We start from the raw sequence: 23,987 nt of genomic DNA, 5'->3' as shown, positions 1-23,987 counted from the left end.
TCACCAGAGACAACACACTGACCTGCTCAGACACCTCGTCCCAAACCTGGCTTTTCAGAAAGGTCTCCCTTGGATCCTTTGCTGTATTTCTGGCAGCACCACCTGCAGTCCCTCTCTGCACAGGGAGCTGTCCTCCCTCCCCCACCCACCCTCCCTCCTACTCCTTCCTCCCCTCCCTCCTTCCCCCTCCCCCTCCCCCTCCTTCCACCCCCTCCCTCTTCCTCCTCCCTCCTTATTCCTCTCTCCTACCCCCACCTCCTTCCTCCCCCTCTACCCCCTCTTCTTTCCTCCCTCCTCCCTCTCTCCTCCTCCTCCCTCTCTCCTCCTCCTCCCCTTCCCTCCCACTCCACCCCTTCCCTCTCTCCTCTTCCCTCCCTCTCCCTCCTCTTCCCTCCTTCTCCCTTCTCTCCTCCCCTACCCCTCCTCCTCCCTCCCACCTCCCTCCTTCTCCCTTCTCTCCTCCCCTACCCCTCCTCCTCCTCCCTTACCCCTCCTCCTCCTCCCTACCCCTCCTCCTCCTCCCTTTCCCCTCCTATCACTCCTACCTTCTCCCTCTCTGCTACCCTTCCTCCTTCTCCCCCTCCTCTCCTTCCTACTCCCTTCTCCCCTCCCTCCTCCCCTCCCTCCTTCCCTCCTCCCCTTCTACTCCCTCCTCCCCTTCCTACCCCCTTCTCCCCTCCCTCCTCCCCTCCTCCTCCCGCCTCCCCTTCCTCCTCCCCCTCTCTCCCCCTCCTCCCCTTCCTCCCTCCTCCTTCCTCCCCTCATCCCTCTTCATCCCTTCCCCTCCCTTTTCCCCTCCTCCCCTTCCTCCTCCCCCCTCCTTCCTCCCTCCTCTCCCCTCCTCTCCCCTCCCCTCTGCCCCTGCCTCCCCCTCCCCCAGTCTCCCCCTCCCCTCTCCACACCTCGGTGGGGATGGGGATTGTATTAGGCTTCCACAGCTTCCAGGAGCTTCTGGTTTCCTTTGTAAGGAGCAGGACCTCCGCCCACCACTTACGAGGGAAATAACAGGCAGGGAGCAGACCCAGGGGCCGAGTCTCCCGAAACCAGGAGCTTGCTTACGGGGTTGATAGGAATGCTGTTGTCGAGTGGAGGGGGTTGTGGGCCTGGGCAATGGGTATAACAAGGCCGAGGTTTCCGGCAGCATGGAGCAGGCAGGTGCCAGAGATGCTTCTGAAACGGCACTTGCACTCATCTGCCCTAAAGAGGTGCCCGCCCAGCGAACCGCAGACTCCATTGCTGATGATCCCACCATCATTGCTGAGCTCGTGACACCAGCAAATTCAGGGCCAGTGTGGGCAAAGTACTGTAGGCTGTGGCTCAGCTCTCAGTACAGGCCGGCAGTCTCCTGATTGATCTGACGGATCGGAGTGCTCTACACAAGTGGTGTCAGAGCCTTGGGGAATGGGGCCCACTGGGTCAGCAGTAATTACCTAAAGTCCAACCCTGTCTTCACCACTATAGCACAGACAGGCCACTTCGTCCACACGCCCTGCAGTCCATCCAGAGGATAACACTGGTGCTCAATGTAACATGAACACTTCCAGATCCTGACTCCTTAACTAGAAGTATCGACAGGATGTATTTCGCCTCTTGGTGCTTTGTTATTGGGCCAATGTTACATTTTATTTAACAATGTCAGGACTGTTGTGACAGTTTGACAATCTCTCTATTTCCTCTATGGCTTTGGTTGGGATCCTGTGACTGACTAGGCGAGCAGCTGTTTTGCGTCCAGCTCCCCGCTGGGACAGCACTCTCTCTGATGCTCCTCTGTGCTTGGATAGTTACCTATATCCAGCCAGTGTGTTCCCACAGCAGGTGGGAAGTTAATCCTGTGACAGGAACGACCTGTGGGATAATGCAGTGCCGTGGTCACTGGTGCAAAACCAGTGTTGCGCCCGATCCCATCAGTTTCCCGATGGGCAGGTTAGATTCGAATTGCCCCCAATGATTCTGCTGCTAGAATAAAATTAATTGTCTTTGTATCCTGAGGACTTTTCTGAAACCAGTTTTATTCATTGGGCCCCAAGAGTCACTTGGAGCTTTGACACTAATTCATAGAAACCCCGGGGGAGATTTTCAATTTGCCGCCCGGGTGTAAACCTGGCGATGGGGATTGTCCGCCCGCGACAGAAATCGGGCAGCATGTGCGGCAGACCCACATCACCAGTTTTACAACCAGTGATTCTTACTGATCACCTGACTGATCACCTGACTCACCGCCCACCTCCGCGGAAATAAATACTGAAAATCAGGAGTGCTGACGTTGGCAAGAGTGTCGATGGTTTGATGGAATACAAGAAATGGGGAATAAACGACTGACCGCTGCATATTGATTAAACTACCATGGGGAGTGTGTTCTCATCGCTCACTGCACTGCTACTGCATTCCCTGGGTGTGATTTGAAACAGACCCAACCCATTTCTTTTAAGTGGGTTTAAGTATTGTTTGACTAAAAATAGTGCAGAGAATGATATAGATCAGTGGATGTGAACTTCATCCATTAGTAATTGTAGCCTGATGATTCTGTAATGTTGACACACAGTAAATGAGTGTGAGGAATGTTACTGAATTGATGGATGTTCCTCTGTTTTCTCTGCAGACACTGTTACCATCCCAGTATTGGTACTATATAATGGAGTTGAGTTTTTATTGGTCGCTATTGTTCAGTATTGCCTCGGATGTAAAAAGAAAGGTAAGTGTTGAATCAGAAGGGTTTGTTTAGTGTAATGTCAGCACGATATTTTGGATTGCTCAGTGTTTGTTCCCATGAAGGGGGTTTGGGCGCCATGGTAACAGAAGGCCGTTTACCCAGTGGATGATGTCGTTGGGTACACGATGATGTCATTGCACCACCATTCACATCTCTCTCTAGTGCTTCGTAATTTGAGGTTAAATCAAATGAAAAATTCCAAGAGTTCACCCTGGGGCAAAGTGCTATCGGGTGATTTACTCTGAAAGGCAGTACATGATGAGAGAGCTTGTGAGGCTCCACTCTCAGTGTGGAGTCTCAGTATTGGGTATAATTGGGCAATCGGTGTTACAGCCCAACACCCACCCGCTGCAGGAGGAGCCTCACTAAATAACCCGTCATAGACTCTTCAGAGCAGGCTCCCCCCGGCTGTCCTGGGAACCTAGCTCCTCATAAGATCTCAGAGTGGCAGCATCATCCCTTTAAACACCATCCCTTTAAACACCATCCCTTTAAACACCATTCCTTTAAACAGAATCCCTTTAAACAGCGTCCTTTTAAACAGAATCCCTTTAAACAACGTCCCTTTAAACAGAATCCTTTTAAACAGAATCCTTTTAAACAGAATCCCTTTAAACAGAATCCCTTTAAACAGCGTCCCTTAAAACAGAGTCCTTTTAAACAGAATCCCTTTAAACAGCTTCCCTTTAAACAGAATCCCTTTAAACAGCTTCCCTTTAAACAGCTCCCCTTTAAACAGCGTCCCTTAAAACAGAATCCCTTGAAACAGAATCCCTTTAAACAGCTTCCCTTTAAACAGAATCCCTTTAAACAGCTTCCCTTTAAACAGCTCCCCTTTAAACAGCGTCCCTTAAAACAGAATCCCTTGAAACAGAATCCCTTTAAACAGCGTCCCTTTAAACAGAATCCCTTTAAACAGAATCCCTTTAAACAACATCCCTTTAAACATAATCCCTTTAAACAGAATCCCTTGAAACAGAATCCCTTTAAACAGCGTCCCTTTAAATAGAATCCCTTTAAACAACGTCACTTTAAACAGAATCCCTTTAAACAGAATCCCTTTAAACAGCTTCCCTTCAAACAGCGTCCCTTAAAACAGAATCCCTTTAAACAGAATCCCTTTAAACAGAATCCTTTATCAGAATCCTTTTAAACAGAATCCCTTTAAACAGCGTCCCTTTAAACAGCTTCCCTTTAAACAGCGTCCCTTAAAACAGAATCCCTTTAAACAGAATCCCTTTAAACAGCTTCCCTTCAAACAGCTCCCCTTTAAACAGCGTCCCTTAAAACAGAATCCCTTTAAACAGCTTCCCTTAAAACAGCTCCCCTTTAAACAGCGTCCCTTAAAACAGAATCCCTTAAAACAGAATCCCTTGAAACAGAATCCCTTTAAACAGCATCCCTTTAAACAGAATCCCTTTAAACAGAATCCCTTTAAACAACATCCCTTTAAACATAATCCCTTTAAACAGAATCCCTTTAAACAGAATCCCTTGAAACAGAATCCCTTTAAACAGAATCCCTTTAAACAGAATCCCTTGAAACAGAATCCCTTTAAACAGCGTCCCTTTAAACAGAATCCCTTTAAACAGAATCCCTTTAAACAACATCCCTTTAAACATAATCCCTTTAAACAGAATCCCTTTAAACAGAATCCCTTGAAACAGAATCCCTTTAAACAGAATCCCTTTAAACAGAATCCCTTGAAACAGAATCCCTTTAAACAACATCCCTTTAAACATAATCCCTTTAAACAGAATCCCTTGAAACAGAATCCCTTTAAACAACATCCCTTAAAACAGAATCCCTTAAAACAGAATCCCTTGAAACAGAATCCCTTTAAACAGCGTCCCTTTAAACAGAATCCCTTTAAACAGAATCCCTTTAAACAGCGTCCCTTTAAACAGAATCCCTTGAAACAGAATCCCTTTAAACAGCGTCCCTTTAAACAGAATCCCTTGAAACAGAATCCCTTGAAACAGAATCCCTTTAAACAAAATCCCTTTAAACAGCTTCCCTTTAAACAGAATCCCTTTAAACAGCTTCTCTTTAAACAGAATCCCTTTGAACAGAATCCCTTTAAACAGCTCCCCTTTAAACAGCGTCCCTTAAAACAGAATCCCTTTAAACAGAATCCCTTGAAACAGAATCCCTTGAAACAGAATCCCTTTGAACAGAATCCCTTTAAACAGAATCCCTTTAAACAGCGTCCCGTTAAACAACATCCCTTTAAACATAATCCCTTTAAACAGAATCCCTTTAAACAGCTCCCCTTTAAACAGCGTCCCTTAAAACAGAATCCCTTTAAACAGAATCCCTTGAAACAGAATCCCTTTAAACAGAATCCCTTTAAACAGAATCCCTTTAAACATAATCCCTTTAAACAAAATCCCTTTAAACAGCTTCCCTTTAAACAACATCTCTTTAAACAAAATCCCTTTAAACAGCTTCCCTTTAAACAACATCTCTTTAAACAGAATCCCTTTAAACAGAATCCCTTTAAACAGCGTCCCTTTAAACAACATCTCTTTAAACAGAATCCCTTTGAACAGAATCCCTTTAAACAGCTCCCCTTTAAACAGCGTCCCTTAAAACAGAATCCCTTTAAACAGCGTCCCTTTAAACAACATCCCTTTAAACATAATCCCTTGAAACAGAATCCCTTTAAACAGAATCCCTTGAAACAGAATCCCTTTAAACAGCGTCCCTTTAAACAACATCCCTTTAAACATAATCCCTTGAAACAGAATCCCTTTAAACAGAATCCCTTGAAACAGAATCCCTTTAAACAGCGTCCCTTTAAACAACATCCCTTTAAACATAATCCCTTGAAACAGAATCCCTTGAAACAGAATCCCTTTAAACAGCGTCCCTTTAAACAACATCCCTTTAAACATAATCCCTTGAAACAGAATCCCTTTAAACAGAATCCCTTTAAACAGCGTCCCTTTAAACAACATCCCTTTAAACATAATCCCTTGAAACAGAATCCCTTTAAACAGAATCCCTTTAAACAGAATCCCTTTAAACAGAATCCCTTGAAACAGAATCCCTTGAAACAGAATCCCTTTAAACAGAATCCCTTGAAACAGAATCCCTTTAAACAGAATCCCTTGAAACAGAATCCCTTTAAACAGAATCCCTTTAAACAGAATCCCTTGAAACAGAATCCCTTTAAACAGCGTCCCGTTAAACAACATCCCTTTAAACATAATCCCTTGAAACAGAATCCCTTTAAACAGAATCCCTTTAAACAGAATCCCTTTAAACAAAATCCCTTTAAACAGCTTCCCTTTAAACAACATCTCTTTAAACAGAATCCCTTTAAACAGAATCCCTTTAAACAACATCCCTTTAAACATAATCCCTTTAAACAGAATCCCTTTAAACAAAATCCCTTTAAACAGCTTCCCTTTAAACAACATCTCTTTAAACAGAATCCCTTTAAACAGAATCCCTTTAAACAGCTTCCCTTTAAACAACATCTCTTTAAACAGAATCCCTTTAAACAGCTCCCCTTTAAACAGCGTCCCTTTAAACAGAATCCCTTAAAACAGAATCCCTTGAAACAGAATCCCTTTAAACTGCGTCCCTTAAAACAGAATCCCTTTAAACAGAATCCCTTTAAACAGCGTCCCTTTAAACAGAATCCTTTTAAACAGAATCCCTTTAAACAGCTTCCCTTAAAACAGAATCCCTTTAAACAGCTTCCCTTTAAACAAAATCCCTTTAAACAGAATCCCTTGAAACAGAATCCCTTTAAACAACATCTCTTTAAACAGAATCCCTTTAAACAGAATCCCTTTAAACAGTGTCCCTTTAAACAGAATCTCTTTAAACAGCGTCCCTTTAAACAGTGTCCCTTTAAACAGAATCCCTTTAAACAGAATCCCTTTAAACAGTATTCCATTAAACCATGTCTCTTCAAACAGTAAGGGCGCTAAATTGGGCCGTGCAGCGCCCTTGTTTCGGCGCCTCTCCGACATCCAAGATGGCGTCTTGGCTGCGCACGCACATTTCCAGCGTGACGTGCGCCGGACGCCATCTTGGTGTAGGAGTTAGTGCAGGTGCAGACAACGAACGCTGGAATCATGTAAAGTAGGGATAAAATGGCTTCAATCAGTGTGCAACGCTGATTTAAAGTGATAGACACCATTTAGGGACTTAACGCACAGTCTTAACCCCGACCATCTGAACGTGTCTCAGAGTGTCTGGAGGACCCCCCACCAGTGCTATTTAAAGGGACCATGCAGGATTTACAGTTTAGTGGCTGGATTATTGCTTCTGGCTGCCAAGACATCTGTAACCGTTTATGGAGGTCTCCTAGACTTGAATACTAGGACGCGGGGACATAGCCTAACATTTAGAGCCAGGACGTGCAGGAGTGAAGTTAGGAAATGCTTCTACATGCAAAGGGTGGGAGACGTTTGGAACGCTCTTCTGCAGACGGCAGTTGATGCTAGCTCACTTGTGAATGTTAAATCTGAGATTGACAGATTTCTGTGAACCAAGGGTATTAAGGGATATGGGGCTCAGGCGGGTATATGGAGTTAGGTCACAGGTCCACCATGATCTCATTGAATGGCGGAACAGGCTCGAGGGGCTAAATGCCACTGCCACTTGCTGCCTCCTGATATGAACCACCTTCTCCTGCAAGAAAGCAAGGCGTGTGTCTGGGTGATGTGCCTGTCATGGTTGAATAGCTGCCAGTGTGTGTGGCCTGTGAGTTGTGGGTGGGCGGCTTGAAACAGTGGTAATGTGTGAGGGTGAGAGGAAGCATCTGATTGGAAGAGTTGAGTACAGATGGAAAGAGTTTGTTGGTATGTGGGTGATGGGGGGTGCAGTGCGTGGTGCAGTTGGTAGGAGATGCCACTTGACAGTTGACCTCACTCAACTTGACCACTCATGTCAAAGCATTGAACTTCTTCCTGCACTGCATCCATGTTCATGATGCTGTGCTCCTGGCATTGACTTCGTCCCCCGCTGCCTCCCACTGCCTTTTGAGTATATGTCTGGAGGGCCTCTTGCCCCCACCCCCAACCCCCGCCCATGGATATAGGATGTCCCTCCTTCTGTCCACCTCTTGCACCAAGGTCTCTAGTGCATCAGCAGAGAACCTTGGTGCACACACTCTCGCAGGCCTGGTACAAACTCAGATCGGCAGATTGGTGAGGTCTGGCGTGCAGATTGGAGGATGTGGGATTTAGTAGTGCGCAACCCTTATTCAATGTTTTAACATAACTCATCAGTGTGTAAACATAGGGATGGGACCTGCATCTGTGTTTTACGTGTGTGATGTCTGATCTCCGTTCAGACTCCATGCAGACAGCAGGCTGTTATTTTCAGCAAATAACAGGTACCGGCTACCTTTAAGAGATTTCTAAGAAACACCTTCCCTTTAAGAGATGGCGCTCCCTCTGGTGGTGGAAGATTGTAAACAATTTTACAACACCAAGTTATAGTCCAGCAATTTTATTTTAAATTCACAAGCTTTCGGAGACTTCCCCCTTCCTCAGGTGAACGATGTGAGGAAGGTGGAAGAGGAAGGGGGAAGTCTCCGAAAGCTTGTGAATTTAAAATAAAATTGCTGGACTATAACTTGGTGTTGTAAAATTGTTTACAATTGTCAACCCCAGTCCATCACCGGCATCTCCACATGGTGGTGGAAGGTGTGAATTGCATTGATTCCAGGTGCAAGTCCTGGAGAGGAACGCTGATTGCAGGTGAGTGCTCCCTTGGGACCAAACTTGCGTCTTGCCTGCCCAGGGTCCATCGGGCACGGGGTGTTACCGCGCTAACGTTGCCCAGAACGCAGCCTGAACCAATTTTTCCCCCTATCTCTTTAAAATAGTGTCCCTTTAAAATGAGTGACTGATGCCTTGTTCAACAGGGTCAATTTGTCCATCATGTTTTCCACTGAGTAGCAGGAGCAGCATGGCAGGGCATTACTGAACTCCCCAAAGTACAGGGGGGGTCATCGATGGTCCCTTGTGGCTGTTCAGACCTCCAGACACAGTCTCATGGCCTTCATCACCAAAAGGGGTTCAATCCATCAATATCTGGTTGGTCGATGATCAGAAAAGCTAGATCATGCAAATCAGTGCACCACCCCCCCAGACAGCATCAACAATACTTTCATTTGGTATATACGGACTATCAATAGGCGTTTGATAAAGGGCTTATCATCAAGATTGAAGCCCGTGGAATAAAGGGGGCAGTGCAGTATGGATACAAAATTGGCTAAGTGACAGGAAGCAGAGAACGGTTGTTTTTCGGACTGGAGGGAGGTGTACAATGGTGTTCCCCAGGGGTCGGTGCTGGGACCACTGCTTTTCTTGAGACATATTAATGACTTGGACTTGGGTGTACAGGGCACAATTTCCAAATTTGCAGATGACACAAAACTTGGAAGTGTAGTGAACAGTGAGGTGGATAGTGATAGACTTCAAGAGGATACAGACAGGCTGGTGGAATGGGCGGACACGTGGCAGATGAAATTTAACATTGAAAAATACGCCTGTCTTCTCCCCTGACTATAGAATCCCCGATCACTATCGCTCTCTTGACCTTTCTCCTCCCCCTCTGTACAGCTGAGCCACCCATGGTGCTGTGGACTTGGATCTGGCTGCACTCCCCAGAGAACCCTCTCCCTCACAGTATTCAGAACTGAATATTGGTTAGAGAGTGAGATGCCCTCAGGGCACTCCTGAACTACCTGCCTGGTCCTCCTTGTCTGTCTGGTGGTCACCCAGTCCCTCTCTGCCTGCACTTTCTTAAGCTGCGGGGTGACCATCTCCTGAAACGTGCTATCCCCATAGCTCTCAGCCTCGCGGATACACTGCAGTGACGCCAGCTGCTGCTCAATCTCTGAAACCCGGAGCTCGAGCTCCTCCAGCTGACGACACTTCCTGCACCGGTGGTTGTCCAGGACATGGGAAGCATTCCCACATGGCACAAGATGCTCATTGCACGGGACTGAGGTGCCCTGCCATGCTTCTATTTATTATATTATTAAATAAACTTAACTGAATATAAACTAAAGACTTAAAAAAACCACTCACCAGCTACTCACCAATCAGCTCCTTCCCTTGTGCGGACGTCACTTTGGTTTTTTTTCTCTCTCCCTGACGCTCGCGCTCCGACTCCCGCTGCCTTATGGGCCGCTCCCTCTCCTCTGCTCCGCCGCCTCAGTTGCTCTCGGGCCTCCGACTCCCGCCTTTTTATGGGCCGCTCCCTCTCCTCTGCACCGCCGCCTCAGCCAAGGGAAAAAATTTGCAGGTCTAAGGGCATAGGACAGGGGAGTGGGACTAGCTGGACTGCTCTTGCATAGAACTGGCATGGACTCGATGGGCCAAATGGCCTCCTTCCATGCTGTAATCTTTCTACGATTCTATGATTTGAAGGCAGTCAGCTGTGCTGCCCTTAAGATGTAGACAGGCTGCCAGGATGGCCCCTCTGAGACTGAAGCCACCCTCTTCAAGCCATGACTAGTGACACTGTGGCAGCCATGGATGGAACCACAGTACGGATACAGTGAGGCCCTTACAGTTACCAGTCTCCTGCTAGATGCTATACAGTGGTTTGAGGAAGCTGCCAGCCCTCCAGTGTACGGTTGTATTGTACTGGCCACCATTGCCCTGTTTGCCTGGGCCAGTCAATTCCTCTGTGCCCCCGTGGAAGGACCCAGCGACACAAGAGAACTTTTACTATTGTGCACGATCGCCCACAGTGCAGAACCTTATTGGTGGTGTGCGTATGGCTTTAGGCCCCAATCCCCAACATCACCACCGACATGAATGGAAAGCGGATTCCCTCCATGGTCTGAAACTGTTGGTACAGAAAAATGCACATGAATGCCTGGTACTCTGGCAGTGGCCATGATTCATTCATTTTTATGCCTATCTACACTGCCACCATTATTTTACAGGAGGATGGGATGGGTGGTTTCTGGGGGACTGACTCTATCCACTGCAGCTATGGCTCTTTACTCCCAAGGACCAGACCTGAAGAGAGATGTAATGAGGTGCTGCTGTTACCAGGGTCTTGGCTGAACAGACCATTATCCTCCTGAAGCAAAGGATCACATACCTGACCAAGTCGAGGAGAGCAGCTGTGCAGCCCAGCTCAACTGGCCAATAATGTTGTCGCCTTTTACACACCTACAGTGACCTTCCCATGGAGCAGTCATAGGAACAAAGGAATGGGAGGAGGCCATTCAGCCCCTTGAGCTTGTTCTGCCATTCAATTAGATCATGGCTAATCTGTATCTCAACTCCATTTACCTGCCTTGGTTCTGTTACCCTTAATCCCCTTACCCAACAAAAATCTATCAATCTCAGTTTTGAAATTTTCAATTGACCCCCAGGCTCAACAGCTTTTTGGGGAAGGGAGTTCCAGATTTTCACTCCCCTTTGTGTGAAGAAGTGCTTCCTGACATCACCCCTGAAAAGCCTAGCTCTAATTTTAAGGTTGTTCTGGACTCTCCCACCAGAGGAAAGAGTTTCTCTCTATCTACCTATCAAATCCTTTAATCATCTTAAACACCTCAATTAGATCACCCCTTAATCTTCTTTAATCAAGGGAATTGTAAACAATTTTACAACACCAAGTTATAGTCCAACAAATTTATTTTAAATTCCACAAGCTTTCGGAGGCTTCCTCCTTCCTCAGGTGACTGGTGTGGACTAGGCTTGTGTTCCCTTAATCAAGGGAACACAAGCCTAGTCTATGCAACCCTTTTAGCCCTGGTATCATTCTGGTGAATCTGGGCTGCACCCCCTCCAAGGCCAATATATCCTTCCTGAGGTGCGGTGCCCAGAACTGAACACAGTATCTCCAGATGGGGTCTAACCAGAGCTCTGAACGGCTGTAACATAAATTTCACCCCTTTGTATTCCAGCCCCCGAGATAAAGGCCAACATTCCATTAGCCTTTTGAATTATCTTTTGTCCACTAGCTTTTAGTGATTTCCATCCATGAACCCCATAATCTCTCCGTTCCTCCACAGCTAATAGCTTCGTGCCATTTAGAAAATAGTCAGAAGTAGACAAAAGAGACAGAAGATGATCCTGATGGGGAGAAAGGACATGTGTTTTCCCAGCGAATCAGTCACTCAGCAAGGCAGGTGGTGATAGAGGGCACAGTTAGTAAAGCATCAGAAACATGTGATCTGAACAGTCCCGTCTGTACCCAAAACCCATGGCAAATATAATGTCACCTCCATTGGCCCAGCTGTACATCAACACCCATGAATACAAAATGAAAACAGAAAATGCTGGAAACACTCAGCAGGTCAGGCAGCATCTGTGGAGAGAGAAACAGAGTTAATGTGTCGGGTCGATGACCTTTCAGCAGAACTGGAAGATGTTCGAGATTCAACAGTTTATAAGCAAATACGGAGCCGGGGAAAGGGTCGGGGGCGGGCGGGGGGGTAAGCAAAGGGGAAGGTGTGTGATAGGGTGGAGGGCAGGAGTGATTAAATGACAACATGGATGGGTGAAAAGGGGGCGATGATGGATATGACATCACCCTAACCTAACTCACACCCACAGAATGGGTCAGGACATATCACAGTATCACTAATCTGACCTTTTATTTACAGTGTGCAGTGCGAGTGTTTTCATTGTATCTGACCCCACTGCTTCCCCTTAAATGTGAGGTGATGCATATAAATGTGAGGTGATGCATTTTGGGAGATCGAATCGGGCCAGGACCTACTCCATTAATGGTAGGGCGTTGGGGAGAGTTATAGAACAAAGAGATCTGGGAGTACAGGTTCATAGCTCCTTGAAAGTGGAGTCACAGGTGGATAGGGTGGTGAAGAAGGCATTCGGCATGCTTGGTTTCATTGGTCAGAACATTGAATACAGGAGTTGGGATGTCTTGTTGAAATTGTACAAGACATTAGTAAGGCCACACTTGGAATACTGTGTACAGTTCTGGTCACCCTATTATAGAAAGGATATTATTAAACTAGAAAGAGTGCAGAAAAGATTTACTATGATGCTACCGGGACTTGATGGTTTGACTTATAGGGAGAGGTTAGATAGACTGAGACTTTTTTCCCTGGAGAGTAGGAGGTTATGGGGTGATCTTATAGAAGTCTATAAAATAATGAGGGGCATAGATAAGGTAGATAGTCAAAATCTTTTCCCAAAGGTAGGGGAGTATGTGAGAGGAGAGAGATACAAAAGGGTCCAGAGGGGCAATTTTTTCACTCAAAGGGTGGTGAGTGTCTGGAACGAGCTGCCAGAGGCAGTAGTAGAGGCGGGTACAATTTTGTCTTTTAAAAAGCATTTGGACAGTTACATGGGTAAGATGGGTATAGAGGGATATGGGCCAAGTGCAGGCAATTGGGACTAGCTTAGTGGTGTAAACTGGGCGACATGGACATGTTGGGCCAAAGGGCCTGTTTCCATGTTGTAACTTCTATGATTCGATGACTCTATAATGACAGTGTGCAATGCTTCCTAACTCTGCTCTCCTTCTGAGTGTTTCCCCAGTGGGCGGAGGAAGAGAGACTGTTGGATGCTGGGTGTCAGTCAGTGCCTGCCTCTGGGGATAAGAATATAAGAAATCGGAGCAGGAGTAGGCCATGTGGCCCCCCCGAGCCTGTTCTGCCATTCAATAAGATCATGGCTGATCTTCAACCTCAACTCCACTTTCCTGCCGATCCCCATATCCCTTGATTCCCTTCGAGTCCAAAAATCTATCGATCTCAGCCTTGAACATACTCAGTGACACAAAATCCACAGCCCTCTGGGTTAGAGAATTCCAAATTTTCACAACCCTCTGAGTGAAGAAATTCCACCTCATCTCAGTCCTAAATGGCCGACCCCTTATCCTGAGACTATGTCCCCTCGTTCTAGACTCTCCAGCCAGGGGAAACAGACTCTCAGCATGAGGTGACCCAGTGCCTCCATGTGCTCGGTCAGCAGTCGGCCCGGCAACTACAGGCGCCACAGGTACTGAAACGATGGCTGCTCGGTCTGTATTCCAAGGCTGAGCATCACTTGTACAGAGCTGTGTACAGGGCTGTGTACAAGGCTGAGTATTATTTGTACAGGGCTGTGTACAAGATTGAGCATCACGTGTGCAAGGCTGTGTACAGGGCTGTGCACAAGGCTGAGTACCACTTGTACAATGCTGGCTTTGTATCATTGCACAAAAACAGAGAGGTAAAAGGACTAGGTCAGAAATGCAGTGGAAAAGTTTGGAGCAAAAACACAAGCACAGATTTCTGTCACAGCAGTTTGGAGAATCTTGAGTTCTAGAAAACTAAAATCTAAAATCTGAGCCTCTATCCTCAGCGGTATGTGGATTAGAACAGTCCAGATGTGACAATTAACCCTGCTTACTCTCAGACACGGTCGTGTTTGTGGGACTAGGCTGATATTAGTCTCAGATACCATGATGTTTCTGGCACATTTATACCAAATAACTGTTACTTTTAATTACTGCTTAGGATTTTCAAGAACAAATAATTCATCACTTAGCAACCATCGTCCTCCTGAGCTTCTCCTGGTGTGCGAACTATATCCGTGTGGGAACGCTTGTGATGGCTGTGCACGATTCATCTGATATCCTACTGGAAGTAGGTGAATTTAATGCGATATTAATAATTACACTCAGTTCCATTTCTTGCATGTCCACCTCAGACACAAAATGAGGCACTCAGGGTAATTGTAACCTAACCTGCCCGGTGGCAAACTGAGGGGATCAGATTGGACGTCTGTTTTACATCCCATCCACAATTAATTGCCATTGACTTCGATGGAAAAGACAATCAGGCAGAGTGTAAACTGGGTCACCGATCGCCCACTACGCACTCCCGCCCTAGGCCAATTTCAGGTGTCCATAAGAACATAAGAAAAGAAATACGAGCAGGAGTAGGCCATTCGGCCCCTCGAGCCTGCTCCACCATTCAATCAGATCATGGCTGATCTTCGACCTCAACTCCACTTTATCCTGCCCGATCCCTAAATCCCTTGATTCCCCTAGAGTCCAAAAATCTATCAATCTCAGTCTTGACTATACTCAATGACTGAGCATCCACAGCCCTCTGGGGTAAAGATTTCCAAAAATTCACAACCCTCTGAGTGAAGAAATTCCTCCTCATCTCAGTCCTAAATGGACGACCCCTTATCCTGAGACTATGTCCCCTAGTTCTAGACTCTCCAGCCAGGGGAAACAACCTCTCAGCATCCACCCTGTCAAGCCCCCTCAGAATCTTATATGTTTCAATGAGAAGTGTGACGTTTGACCTCTGAGGCCCCACCCTGAGCAACCACCTGTACAGAACTCTCTTCTTTAACGGATAACCATTTTTCAGAAGCTCAGACAAGAGGAAATATTATTGATGTTTATTAACCAGGCTCACCACTGTCTGACACTGACGGAGCAGGTGCTGGATGCTCACCAGTACACACACTACCACAGGGTGTCCACTCGTGGACTGAATATTATTCTCTGTGCAATTTATACCAAACTATTTTTAATTCCCTGCCCCTGAATGTGAGGCCATTATGTTACTGTCAGTTCTGTCACCCTTATTCCCAGGCCTTTGTTACACCACATCACCAGCCTATCCGGCATCTTATAGGGAGGAAAGTTCTAAAGTAATTACATATAATTGGACACCACTCTAAAGTTTTTGGTGAGTTCATTCCAGAGAATCAGAGGAATAATCGCACAGAAGGAGGCCATTCAGCCCATGCTGTATTTGCTCTTCAAGTGGAGTTATTGGCCTGGACTTTTCTCCACAGACTCCATGTTTTTGGGAGGTGTAGCAGGAAAAATGGGGCAGCAATGGCAGCCATACTGCTGACCCCCACCCTGAATCATCCCATCCCTGAATTTCCCCCCTCCCACCTCACACAAACCCCCCGCAGACACCCAAAGGCACAAGCTCCTACTCCCCCCACAGATACGCCCCCTCCACACCCCCCCTACAGAACCCCCTCCTCCACACACCCCCCACAGACCCCCCTCCACACCCCCCCTACAGAACCCCCTCCTCCACACACCCCCCACAGACCCCCCTCCACACCCCCCCTACAGAACCCCCTCCTCCACACACCCCCTCCACACCCCCCCTACAGAACCCCCTCCTCCACACACCCCCCACAGACCCCCCTCCACACCCCCCCTACAGAACCCCCTCCTCCACACACCCCCTCCACACCCCCCTGCATAACCCTCCCCCCCACACACCCCGCACACCCCCCACAGACCCCCACAGACACCCACACACCTCGTACACCCCCCTCCACACCCCCCCACAGACACCCACACACCCCCTCACTGATTAATCCTCACTGAGACCTGCTCTCAACTTTCTGTTTCTTTGAGTGCATTTCTGCTGACTTCAGATTAGAGAGTGAAGTTACACACACCGGAATCGAGCTGATTGTCATCGCGATCAATTTATCTTCATTATTTTGTTCTCCCGTGTGCTCAATGAAACATGAAACTCTTGCCATTTGTCTTTGTTTTATTATTGAGAGACTTACATTAAACCCTTCCTCCCTCTGTGACAGTCGGCCAAGATGTTTAATTATGCAGGGTGGAAATCGATCTGTAACTCTCTCTTCATCGTGTTCGCTCTGGTATTTATAATCACCAGGCTCGTCATCTTCCCTTTTTGGTGAGTAAACAATACAAAACATTTCCTTCTTTGCATCACCAGTAGAGAAGTAGTTTTGAGGGGCTGAATATTACTGTCACCTGGTTCTTTCTTCTCTAATGCAGCTCAACACAAGTTCACTTCAAATTACAGGCGGATAAATCAAATACGTTTAGCATTATAAGGACAGGGACATTATATGGTGTGACACACGGTGTATTATAAGGACAGGGACATTATATGGTGTGACACACGGTGTATTATAAGGACAGGGACATTATACGGTGTGACACACGGTGTATTATAAGGACAGGGACATTATACGGTGTGACACACGGTGTATTATAAGGACAGGGACATTATACCGTGTAACACACGGTGTATTGTAAGGACAGGGACATTATACCGTGTGACACACGGTGTATTATGCGGACAGGGACATTATACCGTGTGACACACTGGCCAAGATAAGTTTCACCCCCACAGAAACCCTTCCACCCCCCCTCTTGACAGACCGGTAATCAGACACAGAAACTGTTTGGGGGCGGAGAGGCCGCGCACAAGTTTCGAACCATTAATTTAAAACCCATGGAACGTGACTTTCTGGTCCCGCTCCCAGTGGGTTAAGCTCTCCCAGCCCGAGTGCAAGTTCAGAAAGTGAACCCTTATTAGGTGGGGTGTTAGGAACTGCTGTTGGAGCTGGTGTTGGGGATTATGGTCATTTCCACTGCTGTTTATGAACGTGCCCCTTGATTTATATCGAGGGTAATGTTTCTCTACAAGTTTCAAAAACGATGGGGCCAAAACTATATGGAATGTAACAGTTTAGAAGTGGTGCCCAGATGTTCAGTATCAAGCAGTGACTATAATTCTTTGTTTCAGTGGTCTCTGAGCACATCTGGGGACTGACCTTTGAACTGAGTTTTATTGGAAACCTTTAACTTGGTAAAGTTGAACCTGTTTTTCTCATTGACAGGATCATCCATTGTACCTGGGTCTACCCAATACATTACTATTCTCCATTCTTTGGGTATTATTTCTTCAATGCCATGCTGGTTGTCCTTCAGCTGCTTCATATTTTCTGGGCGTATCTCATCCTGCGGATGGTCTCAAAGTTCCTCTTCAACAAAGTAAGTTGCTTCCTGTCACCTCAGAACCGTACAGTGTGACACGTACTGGAATAGCTTGCATTTCACCTGTACACAGAACAGGCAAACACGAGGACAGACAAAGCCCACATCGGTGCTGCTCAATTCTTCAGATTTGCACACACACATCTGGTTTTCATGAATGGTTTAAATAGTCTTCAATTCTCTCCTTGTTCACTTCCGTGGGGAGGATTAGCCTGCGGCCTGCTCAATTCTACCTGCTTCAGTCGCACTGGTTCGCTCTGCTCCAGAACAAGTGCTGCAGTAGGACTCCGCCAATCTGGCAGATTTGGAGTTTGTGACATTGCTCAGGCTGGCACTGTGCACTGATAGAAGTATAATTAGCTGGCGCCCAGTGGATTCTCAAACTTTAATAGGATGGAAGACCTCGTAATCTCGTTAGGATGTCCCAACAGGTTTTACAAATAATTAATTCATTTTTCAAAGTGTGGTAAGCCAATTTGTGCACAGCAAGATCCCACAAACAGCAAATGAAGGAAATCTGTATTTGTCGGAGGTGGTTATGGGAGAAATGTTAGCCAGGACAGCTTCAAATGGTGCTATAAAATCTTATATGTCAACTCGAACAGACAGAGCCCTGGTTTGACACCTCAACTGAAGGGCAGCACCTCTGACAGTGCAGCACTCCCTCAGGACTGCACTGAGGACGTCAGCCTGGATTATGGGCTCAAGTCTCTGGAGTGGGACTTGAACCCACAATCTTCTGACTCAGAGGCGAGAGAGAATGCTACCCGCTGAGTCAAGTCTGACACAAGGCACATTGTCACCCCATAGCACTACAGACACACGCAGCGCCCAAAGAGTGGCACTCCCACTGGCACAGTGCCAGCGCTGATAATGTGTTCAAAAATAACAACCAATTTATTCACCTACTTGTGTCCTGTGAGTGATGTGATGGTGTTGGTGCTTCCCCCTAGTGTTGGTGCTTTTTATGCACAGTCTAACCCCAAACCTGCGATTTGTTCCATGTGACTGTCCTGCAGATGGAGTACATATGCTGGCTGACCAAAGGGTGTTCGGGAGAGCTAGCTCAAATTTAAGTGGCCCTCTGCTTCCTTGTGCTGATTCACCACACAGCTCTGCCACTGACTCCTCCTATGGCAGCCAGCTTGTCCTGCCTACACCTACTGTCACATATACATGCTGGATGTGGTATCGCCCAGAGAGACAGGAGCATCATCAGGGCTTGCTCCAGTCACACCCCTGCTGTTAGGCACTCGTGCAGCATGAGCACTGATCTGCATGAGGGCAGCAATGCAGCCTGCGCATCCCTGTCTCAAGTTTCTCTCAGGGCTAACAGCTCTTGTAGACTGGAGTCCAAGGGCTCTATAGCAGCAGTCTGAGCATTCGCCAGAGGTAATCTGACCGGCTTTAGGACCTGAGCCACTCGTGACCCTGCTGCAGATGCCCCTGGAATTGCTCCATGCAAAATCAGTCCTTGTACACAGTACTCATATATTCCTTTACAAGATTAATTTCAATTCCTCATTCCATCAGTACTGCACTCAGTGCAGCTAACTGCCCATCTATGTCTACAGACCTCCTGACAGTAGTGATGTAGCGGGGAGACATATAAATACGGAGATCAGGGAAGCATGTAGCAGAAAACAGTGTGGTTATAATGGGAAGCTTGAATTTTCACAGAGACTGGGAGAAGCAGAACAGCTCAAGTCGTAACAGCAATGAATTTCTAGAATGTATTTGAGACAGTTTTCTCGAACAATGGCTCGACTTTCTGCTTTGGGCACAATCGGGAAATTGCGCTGGTTTGGTTACAGTTCAAGTTTCCGCCAAAATTCATTTGCTTAATCACAAATGTAAAATCTTCCATGAACTAGCGCAATTGGGCAGTGTTATTACATAATTGTTTCTTTTTTTTCCTCCCCATTAAAAAGTATTCCTTGATGTATTTAAGAGCGGTGACCTGGTGCAGTTTTATTAATACAGCTGAAAATGGGTTTATCACCAAAAATCAGCATTTTTAATAAGTGTCCAGTCCTCCACCTGTGAGTAACATGATTTAAAATCACTGAAAATGACTTTAAAAATCTACACTGAACCATTTAATACTTTCATTGGTGTACACTAGTCAGTTTCTTAGTAAATTAAATATTTTTTGATCTGTAAAAACGTTTAAAATGTGCCGACCACTGCCTGTGCGCCGAAGAAAATGAGTTCAATTTGAAGAGCCTTCCCGACCCAGCGCAATCGGCAAAATCTCGACCTGGGGGCGGGGCCAGTTTTGTGGGCGGAGCCTGAGCTGGGAGAATTGAATCTTAAACAAGTGTAAAAGATCGCGGAAAACACAAACGTACGTGGTTTTGGGCATAACTCACTTGCGTTTAAAATTTTGAGAGGGAGAAGGGAGAGTCACAAACCAAGGTTTTAAATTTAAGTAAGGAAAACTTCGAAGGATGAGAAATGAATTGACCCCTGTAAACTGGGCTGAGCTTTTAATGGGTAAACCTACAGGTAAACGGTGGGAAGTATTCAAGGGAGTACTTGGTAGGGTATAAAATCAGTGCATACTCCTAAAAGGCTCCACTTGTGTAGTTAACAAACGAGGTAAGAGACAGTATCAAGCTGAAAGAAAAGGTTTACACACATGGAAGGAAAAGTGGAATTCCAGCAGACTGAAGAGTTATAAAAAGCAACAAGAGAACATAAGAACATAAGAAATAGGAGCAGGAGTAGGCCAATCGGCCCCTCGAGCCTGCTCCACCATTCAATAAGATCACGGCTGATCTGATCCTAACTTCAAATCTAAAGAACACAAGAAGTAGGAACAGGACCCGGCCACTCAGCCCCTGGGCCCTCTCCGCCACCCACAGGGCCTTGACCGATCCGAACTCAGCTTCATGTCCAATTTCCTGCCCGCTCCCCGTAACCCCTAATTCCCTTTACTTCTAGGAAACTGTCTATTTCTGTTTTAAATTTATTTAATGATGTAGAGGATAGAAAGAAAGTAATAAGAGGTGCAAATAGGGAATATAAAAAAAACCTGCAAGGGATATCAAAGCTAACAGAAAAAGTTTTTAGAAATATATTAAGAGAAAGAGTGTGACAAAGGGGAATGTGGGCCCATTAAAGACAGATGTAGGTGATACCAGAATGGGTAATAAGGAAATGGCAGACTTGTTAAATGAATACTTTGTATCTGTTTTCACTGTGCCAGAAGAGAACAAAATATCAGCAGTACAAGTCAAGGGGAGAAATTTATTGGATTTAATATCAGTAAGAAAATGATAATGGAGAAAATAATGGGACTTAAGACAGACAAATCTCCAAGATCTGATGGCTTCTACCCTAGAGAATTAAAAGAAACAGGTGGGAAAATTGCAGAGCTGTTCGTCATAATTTTCCAAAGCTCTCTAGATTCAGGAATTGTGCCTTTGGATTGGAAAATTACTAATGTAATTTTATAATTAAGAAAGGAGGGAGAGATAAACCAGGTAATTACAGACCTGTCAGTTTAACATCAGTTGTGGGGAAATTACTGGAATCTATCATCAGAGATAGAATGGCTGAGCAGTTGAACAAGTATGAGCTGATCAAAGGGAATCATGCATGGGTTTGTGAGGGGTAGGTCATGTCTGGCTAATCTAGTTGAATTTTTTGAGCAGGTCACTAGCATGGTAGATAGGGGAGTGTCAATGGATGTTGTCTGGACTTCCTTAAGACATTTGATAAGGTTCCACACAAGTGATTATTAGCAAAAATGGAAGTACATGGAATTGAAGGTAACCTTCTTGCATGGGCTGTTAATTGGTTGGGAAGCAGGAGACAGAGATGGTGATAAAAGGAATATTCTCTAAGTGATGGGATGTGAAAAATGGTGTTTACAGGGATCTGCACTAGTCTTAGCTTTTCACCTTATACACCAGTGACTTGGATGAATGAATAGAGAGTTGTATATCCAAGTTTGCAGATGGCACTAAGTTAGGAGGCACAGTAAATTGTGTAGATGGGAGCAGGAAGTTGTGCGTGACCAGTAACAATGAGAAATTCATCAATACCCTGTATTGTATAATACACTGTGTGTCATATCAGCTGTATTACATGATAATACACTGTATATTACACGGTATATCATCTGTATTACATGATAATACACTGTATATTACACTGTATATCATCTGTATTACATGATACACTGTATATTACACGGTATATCACCTGTATTACATGATACACTGTATATTACACGGTGTATCACCTGTATTACATGATAATACACTGTATATTACACTATATCACCTGTATTACATGATGATACACTATACATTACATGGTATATCACCTGTATTACATGATAATACACTGTATATTACACGGTATATCACCTGTATTACATGATAATACACTGTATATTACACGGTATATCACCTGTATTACATGATAATACACTGTATATTACACTGTATATCACCTGTATTACATGATGATACACTATATATTACATGGTATATCACCTGTATTACATGATAATACACTGTATATTACACAGTATATCACCTGTATTACTTAATAATACATTGTATATTACATGGTATATCACCCTGTATTACATGATAATATACTGTATATCACATAGTATATCACCCTGTATTACATGATAATACACTGTATATTACACGGTGTATCACCTGTATTACATGATAATACACTGTATATTACACTATATCACCTGTATTACATGATGATACACTATACATTACATGGTATATCACCTGTATTACATGATAATACACTGTATATTACACGGTATATCACCTGTATTACATGATAATACACTGTATATTACACGGTATATCACCTGTATTACATGATAATACACTGTATATTACACGGTATATCACCTGTATTACATGATAATACACTGTATATTACACTGTATATCACCTGTATTACATGATGATACACTATATATTACATGGTATATCACCTGTATTACATGATAATACACTGTATATTACACAGTATATCACCTGTATTACTTAATAATACATTGTATATTACATGGTATATCACCCTGTATTACATGATAATACACTGTGTGTTACAGGATATATCACCTGTATTACATGATAATACACTGTATATTACACTGTATATCACCTGTATTACTTAATACACTGTATATTACACTGTATATCATCTGTATTACTTAATAATACATTGTATATTACATGGTATATCACCCTGTATTACATGATAATACACTGTATATTACACTGTATATCATCTGTATTACATGATAATACACTGTATATTACACGGTATATCACCGGTATTACATGATAATACATTGTATATTACACAGTATATCACCTGTATTACTTAATAATACATTGTATATTACATGGTATATCACCGGTATTACATGATAATACACTGTATATTACACAGTATATCACCTGTATTACTTAATAATACATTGTATATTACATGGTATATCACCCTGTATTACATGATAATACACTGTATATTACACAGTATATCACCCTGTATTACATGATAATATATTGTCTATCACACAGTATATCACCCTGTATTACATGATAATATATTGTATATCACACAGTATATCACCCTGTATTACATGATAATACACTGTGTGTTACAGGATATATCACCTGTATTACATGATATCATGTGTGGTATAGGGTTAACATCCCTGTTGTCATAAAATATTTATGCTCTGACTAAACAGGGGAGATCAATTAGCATCTAATATGGTTGTGTTGCATGTTGTAAAACAGCTTCTGCTCTGACCCACGCTGAGCAATGTCACAGGACAGCTGCTAGTGTGTATTGTAATACGTGGTGTGCTAGTTGGTATGAAGCTGCTTTTGGTGAAACAACAGCCCTGACTCACCACGAGCATAACCCATGGGAAACCTGCTAGTGAACATTCAGCAGAGAATCAAAGTCAGCTTTCGAGTCTCTTCCAATTCTGCACCTGCAACAATTTGGGAAATTATTGCAGCAAAATTTAGTGTTTCACTTTCTCCACATCTGCTTTTTGAACGGTGAAACAGATGTAATTATATCTCCAGTGTGTCATATGTTGGGATTCCACTAACCTTAGTGGGTGAAAGATTATTTAGTTACTCCCCATTCTCCAGGTGAGTGTTATCCAGATTCAAAGAAAGAAAGAAAGAATCTGCATTTATATAGCGCCTTTCACGACCTGAAGACATTCAAAGACAGCCAATGAAGTACTTTTGAAGTGTAGTCACTGTTGGAATGTAGGGAACTGACAAACTGACAAAAGCCATTTGCTGTGACTGTGGTTGACTAGACTGTAAGGAGTTGGACAGCACCATGGTTGGAACTGTTCCTCTACATTTTATTTTCCATTCCGTGCTCTTGTCAGAGAGTATAGGTTAGTAATACCTAATAACCATTCTCTTAAGATGTGATTTTATGTAAAATCCAGTCATTATTATACAGGCATATAACAATAAATTACTTGTATTAT

At 44.6% G+C, this 23,987-nt stretch overlaps 1 protein-coding gene across 5 annotated transcripts in view; it reads left to right on the top strand.

The window, feature by feature from the left end:
• Positions 1 to 23,987, top strand: part of cers3a (ceramide synthase 3a) — a 126,666-nt gene that overhangs the window by 69,390 nt on the left and 33,289 nt on the right. For all 5 annotated transcript variants that reach the window (XM_067971645.1, XM_067971643.1, XM_067971646.1 and 2 more), the window contains 4 exons: positions 2,600 to 2,692; positions 14,175 to 14,303; positions 16,249 to 16,355; positions 17,311 to 17,464. In XM_067971645.1, coding sequence (XP_067827746.1) covers positions 2,600 to 2,692; positions 14,175 to 14,303; positions 16,249 to 16,355; positions 17,311 to 17,464 — 483 coding nt within the window. The remainder of the gene's footprint in view (positions 1 to 2,599; positions 2,693 to 14,174; positions 14,304 to 16,248; positions 16,356 to 17,310; positions 17,465 to 23,987) is intronic.

The sequence above is a fragment of the Heptranchias perlo genome, chromosome 34, assembly GCF_035084215.1.
Source record: "Heptranchias perlo isolate sHepPer1 chromosome 34, sHepPer1.hap1, whole genome shotgun sequence".
Classification (NCBI taxonomy): domain Eukaryota; kingdom Metazoa; phylum Chordata; class Chondrichthyes; order Hexanchiformes; family Hexanchidae; genus Heptranchias; species Heptranchias perlo.
Note: the sequence above shows the minus strand (reverse complement) of the source record. Positions and strands in the feature narration are given on the sequence as shown.